We start from the raw sequence: 8,840 nt of genomic DNA, 5'->3' as shown, positions 1-8,840 counted from the left end.
TTGAGATTCTTTTTTGTATTTTTACAGTCTTTTTCTCTACATCTTTTCTTCAATATACTTAAGAAGTGCTTATAATCCAATAGTTGAATAATAAATAAATAGTTTTGTACCTTTTTAAAACATACTTGATTTTGTATAAATATGCTACTTTTTTCTTTTGATCTAGGAATAGCACATTCCTTCCAGTAAAACAAAATACTGGCAGCTTCATTTCTTGCAGTTTTTCCATCAAAACTTTTTTAAAACTTCGATTTAACATTTTTTTAAAAAATTATCTCAACTGATGGTTGGTTGACAGGAGGGACTGCATTCCTAGATCAAACCAGAGAACCTGATAAGTAAATGTGATGTTACAATTAATTGTGTTTTATGCGACTTCAAAAAGGACCGCAACAGAAAAAAGTACAGTTATATCAATGGCAATATGAAACCCACTTTTATAATATACACTTATGACAACTGACATACCAATTGCTTTCATCCAGCTACCATATTTCACTGGTACATTTATGCTGTTTCCAGCCTTTCCTTATATATATATATATATATATTACATACATAAAATGAAGTACATTTACAAAAGTCTTTGGATTTCAATGGCAACGTTGACAGTAAACACATTACAAGGCTCAGGTCCATTATTTTCTTTCCCGTACATTTAACAAAAACTGAAAATACATGAGAATGAACGCAACATAATATTAAATGGGGGAGGAAACACATTGGTTCACTTGCGTGTGCATACATGTGCAGTTGTCGATGTGTTAAATGTATTTTTCCTTGTTAGCTCCAGACATTTTTTTTCCTGAGGCACAAATTGACCAATTCATAGACACACGCACACGTACAAAATAAAAAATAATCACTTGTCTTTAAAGCAATGTGATTTCTGTACTGGCTGATCAAAGCTTCGACACAGCTGACATGTTTTAGAAAAATTAGAAAAAAAACATTATAAATATTAATGATTAGTAGAAGATAACTGTTTGAAGGCTTTTTACTGTTATACTCTGAATGAATGCTTTGCATATTGTGTATCATTGTTTTAATATGTTCTGTAGATTCCACCTTTAGGTCTACTAGGCAACAAAAATCAAATTATCACGCAGCACTTTGAAACTGCCTTATCCTCATTTTTCGTCACATCGTTCTCTGCAGCCTTCCTAGCTGCAATCTTCTTCATAAGATCATAAAAAACCTGCAAATTATAAAATAATAATAACAACAACATGAAGTAATCACAGTTCTAACTACAAATGTGCCATGAAAATGGATCACAATAAATGAAAACAAATTTGTCCTTCATAGTTTATAACTCGCTTTATCCTTTTGTTTCAAATGATAAATGGTCTATAAATTTGTTATCTTACATTCTTGTGTGCTCATATTATATGTAAATAATTGTAGTGAGTAATATACCATTTGAAGAATAGCCATAGACAATTTATTCCCTTTGCACTTATGAAATGTTATTTTAGAGCTCATATTTCGAAATTTTAATTGGCTGTATATCAAATATCCTATCATTTATAAAGCAAAGACAACTAATGTTTAATATATAATGAAATCTGCTTTTGAGCATTTATTCTCCCAGTCCTGCTAGAAGGAAGTCACATTTTGCATATCTAAATTACTTATAATTTCTATAACAAAAACGATGTTCCTCCTTAAATAGGCATTACCCTACATCAGACAATTTAGTAACAGTTATTATCTGGAACAAAATGTGCAAAATAATAAATTTTAAAAAACAGTTGCTTTACATAACTGCATCCAAAATTATACATACTACTGAATTAGCTGGTTTGAGTGTTTGCAAAACAAAGAAATTGCATATGAAAAAAATATAAATAGCTTTGGTTCCAAGAATACTAAAACATGCAACTATGAAAATGTATTATAGTTAAGGGTAGGTTAGGGTGTTCTCGTAACAGCTTTCTATAAAACACCCCTTTCCTGCAAAGAATACAAAAATTATCAATTCCAAGTGCCTTATCCAGTGCTAATTCTTTAAAATCCCAAGATTAAAGATGCAAGTATCCACCGTACATGCAACTTGGGTCTACAAGGAAGATGACACCATTTTCTCCCAAGAGGCCCTACAAGTTGTTAGGTAATCCCTAATTTTAAGAGAAGATATTGAAACCAATTCATAGTGAATAGGAAACATTATGATGGAACTAATAATTTACTTGAAACAAGCCACCATAATGCTTGTAGAAAACAATTATCCCAAAAATTATTTATGTAACTAACATCCTATCATTGCATGTGCTGTTTATCCAGATTTTATTCCTTGAACAATAACGTTAACTATATTGGAATTTCGTGCAGCCAAATCACATGGTGCGAGGATCGCTTCAGGATATTTTTTCAAACTTTTGCTTCTCTTGCCTTACGCTATTAAACCCCTTTCTAATGTTTAATTTACATTGGCTGCATGTTTTGCCCATACAAATGCTTTTACCGCAAAGCGATCCGCAAGAAATGGCTTCCACTCAAGAAGTTTTGGTAGGAAGATGATGTACTTTAATATATTAGTAATGAAATTACCATGTATATACTATGATAGCAGGCGGACCATTTCTGCAATGTTTTTCTCTCATTTTCATCACTTTCTGTGTCTTTGTCTTTCATTTTCCGGCAACAGGCTACATTTCACTTCACAAGCAGAAACAAAATTTGCTGATTTTGGTCTGTAACATTTGTTATTATTTATTGCTAATGTGATCAACGTCAAGGTTTAGTTGCACATGAGCCCAAGGATGGTTATAATGTATTGCAGAATTAGTATTAACAATGCTTCTTAAAATGACCCAGGCTATAGCCTGGGCTCTTGCACTTGCCTAGCAGGAATGCTATATACACTAACACTACATATTGCAACCCCATTTCTAAAACAATCAGCACCGTTATCTACACAATTCTCCCACCACACAGTCCCACCATTCACCTGTATTTTCTGTTAAGGGCAACAACCATTGCATGCATGCTGCAGTTCCATCAACACAATGGTGTTCAACACTACATACAGATATTCCTTTTTTGTTGTTTTTACAGGGAATGACATGCCATGCCATGCACGAGAAAGCAAATTAATCTGATGGCCAACCTATAATATGCAACATTTCAGCTTCTTCCTCTTGCTTTTGTCTTTCCCTCTCCCATTGCTCGTTTTATTATCTTCCATCTTCCTGGAGCGAATTTCTCGCATCAAGTCGAAAAATACCTGGAATGTGTACTCGATCATTAGCTCCAGCAGCACTTCCTTTTTTCATTTCAAAAGCATTCACTTCTCTTTTAGTGCTGCAGCATACCACAAAACGTTCACTACCCCATAGATATCAATCTACTTATGTCTTGCCTGTCTGTAAGCAGGAACATAAAAAATAAGTAGCACACGTGTAAGTAAAACTTCAAAATCTCACATTTCGAAAGCTTCCGGCTCAGTGTAAGAATAGGTGAGGGAAGTAGGTGGAGCACAACATACCAGCTGTGAGCAGAAGCACATGTCATAGCTGATGCTTATAAATCATGATGTCATGGAAGATAAGTGTTGCCACGCTTTCCTGATATCTTTTCTTTTTCGTATATGCAATGTGCAGTAGATGCCCAGAAATAAATTACATTTTCACATTCACTGTCTTTTTAGATTACTTCAAGTTTTTAGTATTCTGGTTTTAGTAGAACAATGACTGTGGAATCTTAATTAATACTGGGCATCAACTCAAGAAAAGATAGTATGAATGTCTGGTAACACTTATGATCATCCATGACATCATGTGAGGAGGTGTGCTTCTTTTCACAGCCAGCATGTAACTGCCCTACTCACCAGGTTTTACAATGCAGGTTAGCCTTCCAAAATCCTATATTTTTAACAGTTTTACTTACGCATGTGCTCTATGTATTCCTGCTAACAGACAGGCTAAGACATGCAGATATTGTTTCAACATGTTGTATTAGAAGCTATTTATGGAGATAATCTTTTAAACTTTTCTTCAACACTTTGAAGAAAAAATAAAGCTTCTTTAATATATTTGCCTACCTTATTTACTTCAACACGGTCGGTCACAAGTATGACCAAAATAATTTTATTTAGTCTAAATATAATCAAATTAGGAAAAACTCTGCTTATTTTTTTTAATACTCAACAACTTAAATCCAGATCTTATATTTTTAGCAAGTGATAAAGGCATTTCACAACACAATTACTATCAAATAGGATCTGCTAGATGCAATGATCAAGATGAAAAACTTTTACCCTAATATTATACTTCAAAATCTAAAAGGCTTTGGCACATGTTTTGCATTTACTTAAGTAGCTAATCAGTGGTGATTTATTCATTCTAGTTTTTTTGGACTTTTGGATTATTCTAGGTGGCCTAGAATAATCCTCCAAGGCAACCATTTAGACACGCTACCCTGAAGACGGAGGCAGATGCAGCCTCCGAAACGTTGGTAAATCTCTTTTAAATAACAGTGGTTAAAAGTCCAAAAAAACTAGAATTTACTTAAGTGTACTAAAATTAGAATTCTGCAAACACTAAAATATGAGTATTTGCGAGTTTCACATGCATTAAGATAAATACATTGAAAACATTAATTGCATAAAAAATATGTATGATATTCACCCTTAACATAATGTTAATTCTATATTTCGTCCGAGTATTTCAAATTTCAAGTCCTATAGGGATGTATTATCTTAGAGCAGCCACGTCAAACTCAATTCGTAAATAGGGCTGCATAACGATAATGTCAAAACTCTCCGGGCCGCACATATCGAACCCCAACTCCTTGAAGTCCAAAACTAAAAGGTTCTCCCCTGATGGTGGGGGAAAGATTTCAGTCTGATTAACTTGCAGTATCATATATAAATTATATAGAAAAAAGATACCCTTTCGAATGTGGATTTGACCCAAAATCCTCAGCCTTAATTCCATTCTATATAATCCACAATCAATAGATTTAATATACCCCCAATAATAAGTGGACCATTAATTAAACCACCAGAAGATAGAGAGTAGCCCCAAGTTAAATTTAGCAACAGGAAGGACATGGAAGAATTCTCTTCACCCCATTTACATACCACCCTAATTCAAACTGAATGTTTACACAATTACGTGACTGTATAACTATAATGAAAAATTAATTGTATTTTACATTTTTTTTTCTTGGATAGAACTGTGAAAACATTTTGGCAAGAAACCGTACATGGTGGCCGCGGTGGCTCAGTCGGTAACTCGTCTGACTACCATGCTAAAGGTCCCGGGTTCGATCCCCAGCCGGTTCAAATCCGGGAACTTTTCTAACGTTGGAAGCGGCCCCGGTGCCCACCCAGCGTCGAATAACATGGGTACCTGGGGGAAACCCTGGGGGGTAAAGGCGGTCAGGGGTGTGATGCTGATCACATCACCCCCACTCACGACCGGATCAAGAAAGTGTGGGGCGTTACCCCCACACGCCTTCATGGTGTGGTGCTATGCACAGGGGAGAGCTTTACCTTTTTTTTTTTTTTTTTTTACCGTACATGGACAATTCTAGTTTGGTTTGCCAGAGATTTTACACCTTCTTTATTTTTAGAAACTAGCTTCTCAATGTGCGCATTATGTTTTTGTGAGCAGTGAACTCTTAATGCAAACAAAAAATGTTTTGTCAGTTACTCTTTTAACATTATGTTTATTCATGTTGAGGGGAATAAACAACGTGGTTGATAATGTAAGACGTAAACGAGTTACTAAAGATATATCCGAGAAATTTACTTGTAAATGTTCTATTAATTTCGGAGACCACTTGGGAACTATGCCCAGACTGGGATTCGAACCAGGGACTCTTGGCATCGTAACATGTTGCGCTAATCACTGCCACGGAGACCAGCTGCCAGCCATTTTTGATCGTTGTGCTGTTTTATTGATCTTGATAATGGAAAACAGCTGTTCACAAAGTTAAGTGCTGGCAAACACCTTTAAAATTCTTACAGCAAAATCGCTTATTCAAGGATGCTGATCTGGGAGATGAGAAAAATTTAGGAACACCACCTCGTGATATTTCTCTTTCAATATTGCACAGCATGGCAATTCAATAAGTCACTTTTGAAGGTTTGGACTTCCACAGCATGTCTAGCAAAAGCCCCGAGTAAAATTCCCTGACTACCCTGGAAGATGAATGAATGTATTCACAAGTGATTAGCTGAAATAAGGTTACCTTAAGCTGCAATTATTAAAGTTCAGGGATTACATAGTTGCACTCATTCACTCTAAGCTATCATCAATACAGAATTCTTCACTATTTACAAATAAGCAGTCTGTCTAAACATATTTACATTATCTACACATAGCACAGCAGCACCTTTCTCACTAAGTTTCTGAATTTCTTCAGCAAGGACCTGAGCCTGTTTCTTCAAGTAAGTGGGCCCTTTTTGCTTCCAGCTCCTTCACTTTCTGGTCATTCTCTTTCTTCCTCGCTGCCCCAGTCCTCACTGCATCCAGCTGCTTCTTCTTTTCTTCCATTGCATCCTTGTATAGCCCATGTGCATTTCTGGCTGATAGAATAAGGGGTTTTGTTATTTCTAAATTTTGTATGCCACCAATTGAACAAATGTGGTCATACACAGATCTCAATGATACGAGTAGATCGTCCTTCATATTATCAGTTACACACTCTGCATTAACAGAAAACCCACGCTCAACGTTTGCATTACCGTGGGATAATGTGCAAACAAGCTTTAAGATTTCCAATACATTTGCTGCATCATTGTGGGAAGGGATTCCTCTCCAAAAGTGGTCCAGCCTTGCTTTCCTTGCGAAGTTTTTACACTTTAACTGTACTTCACTCTTACTGCATACAGATTTGTACTGTCTCAGTGTTGCATCTACATTTTTGCTTGACTTCCACTTAGCTCCCAATAAAATTGTAAGAAGATTCTCCATCCTTTGGATGCAACACTGAGATTAGTTACAACAAAGCAGGAAAGATATCTGGTCAGACTGTATTGCAATGGAGATCTTTCTTGGATCTTTTTGGTGAATTTCACTATGGCATTCTGGCAATCAGTTTTGAATTGCAGTATAGTTAAATCAGATAGCTTCTTTGCGTTTCTTAATGCACGTTTCACTGCAATTCCAAGTTTTACATCCTTTGGGTGCATTACTTACAATAAGACTTTTACTGAAGAAGTTTCCTGCAGGAAAGATGGTTTCACGACTCGATCTATTTGTGTTCTCACAATGTTGCCGAAACTTGAATAGAGAAATGGTGTCAATGGTAAATCAGACTGGAATTCTTGTAAAAATGGTTCAATGTCATTTGCCAGGGATTTAAAAAACTCTAATTTTGCTGGAAGAAGGGGATCTTTGATGTGGTCTTCCACTACCTTAAAACTATTTGATGAGATCTCTTTGCTTTTGCTCACTTCGGCAACTATAGTCTCTATACATTGGTGCGTGCTGGCATCTGTGGTGGAGGAAAGAAGCGCAAGGTAACTAACTCAGCAAACAAACTTACAACAGGCTCTACTGAAAAATTTATTGAAATAGTATTTTGATAAATTACTGTTACTCAAGAATTCACACGACTTTTGATAAGTTTGAAATAATTTAAAAATCTTAATTCATGCAGAAATTAAAATTCCCTGAATTCTCGTTAAATTCCCTGACTTTTCAAGATTTTTTAAATTCCCTGACAATTCCCAGTTTTCCAGATTTTCCCGGTCGCTAGTCACCCTGTTCCACATGCAGCATCAAAAGAAAAGGGAACAGTGAACAAGAAAATTGCCCTTTGCACTCTTTGAAGTTTTGAAACCAGTTTTCAAATCCATCTAGTAGTATTTTTACTTTGGACCAGTATTGGTTTAAATCAGGTTCACAGATTGACCATTGGTATTCCAGAGTTGAGAAATGACTGAAATTATAACTGCTGCACCTTTGCAAAATGGCCTCTACTTCCTTAAAAATATCTTCTCCCGTAGTTGTGTCACGGAGAGGAATTATGTCAAACAGTTCTTCTGTCACATTGAGAGGAGAATCACATCTGCAAATAAATACAGCTAACTGAGCTACCCCACAGATGTCTTTACTTTCATCTATTGCAAGCGAAAAGGCAACAAAACCAGCAATTTTTGCTTTCATTTGTTCCTTGATATCCCCTGCTAAGTCATCAATCCTTTCTTCAACTGTATTAATCACTGTTCACTTCAGAACAAAACTACGCAATCTCCCATTTCATGTGAAATATTCTATATTCCTCTTTTATAGTCCATTTATTATCTCACAAATTTTAAGCAGCGACACAGTTATCTGAAACTTTTCCAGAAACTGACTTTACTTCCAAGACAAATCCTTCACAATCATGAAACAGACTCATGGGCGACATAAAATATACATGCTTTCCTCCCCAGCCAGCAAGTTCAGAACTAACCTGTCAATCAACTTGCTTAATCATCAAGAGTACAGAAAATAGGCCAGTTTGCTCAAGTTCAGATGAGTCGCGGCTTGTTTCAATAGAAAAGAAAAAGCTAGGCAACTTCATTTGTATAGGTAGTTCTGTATGCATGAAATATAGTGGGGCCAAGGCAGGCCACATTAAGAGATGCTGGGGGTCGCATGAGGTCCACGAATTTGACATGGCTGTCTTAAGAGTACTTCCCTCTAGTTATATGTAGAAAAAATCATTACAGATACAACGAAATACCTTGTATAGCCAATAGTCACATGACCTTAATTATTAACCTTTAAAGTCCCGTGGCACTTATGCAGTTTTTACCTCTGTCCCATGCCATTTAAACGTGTTTTGTAAGGTTTAGCAAAAATTGTTATAGCTTCCTTCCTATGGCAGATTAGTGGAAC

General features: G+C 35.9%; 1 protein-coding gene across 3 annotated transcripts in view; it reads right to left on the bottom strand.

Moving 5' to 3' along the window:
* Rala (Ras-like protein A) overlaps positions 1-8,840 on the bottom strand; it is a 70,626-nt gene continuing 61,786 nt past the window's right edge. For 2 of the 3 annotated variants that reach the window (XM_083120507.1, XM_083120509.1), the window contains exons 6-7: positions 3,113-3,229; positions 1-1,198 (exon numbers count right to left, since the gene is read on the bottom strand). In XM_083120507.1, the coding sequence (XP_082976633.1) occupies positions 3,113-3,229 (117 nt within the window). In that variant the 3' untranslated portion in view covers positions 1-1,198. The remainder of the gene's footprint in view (positions 1,199-3,112; positions 3,230-8,840) is intronic. The other variant, XM_083120508.1, reaches the window with a different exon arrangement.

Source organism: Lepisma saccharinum, chromosome 4 (genome assembly GCF_977018435.1).
Source record: "Lepisma saccharinum chromosome 4, izLepSacc3.1, whole genome shotgun sequence".
Taxonomy (NCBI): domain Eukaryota; kingdom Metazoa; phylum Arthropoda; class Insecta; order Zygentoma; family Lepismatidae; genus Lepisma; species Lepisma saccharinum.
This window is presented reverse-complemented; position numbering and strand designations above follow the sequence as displayed.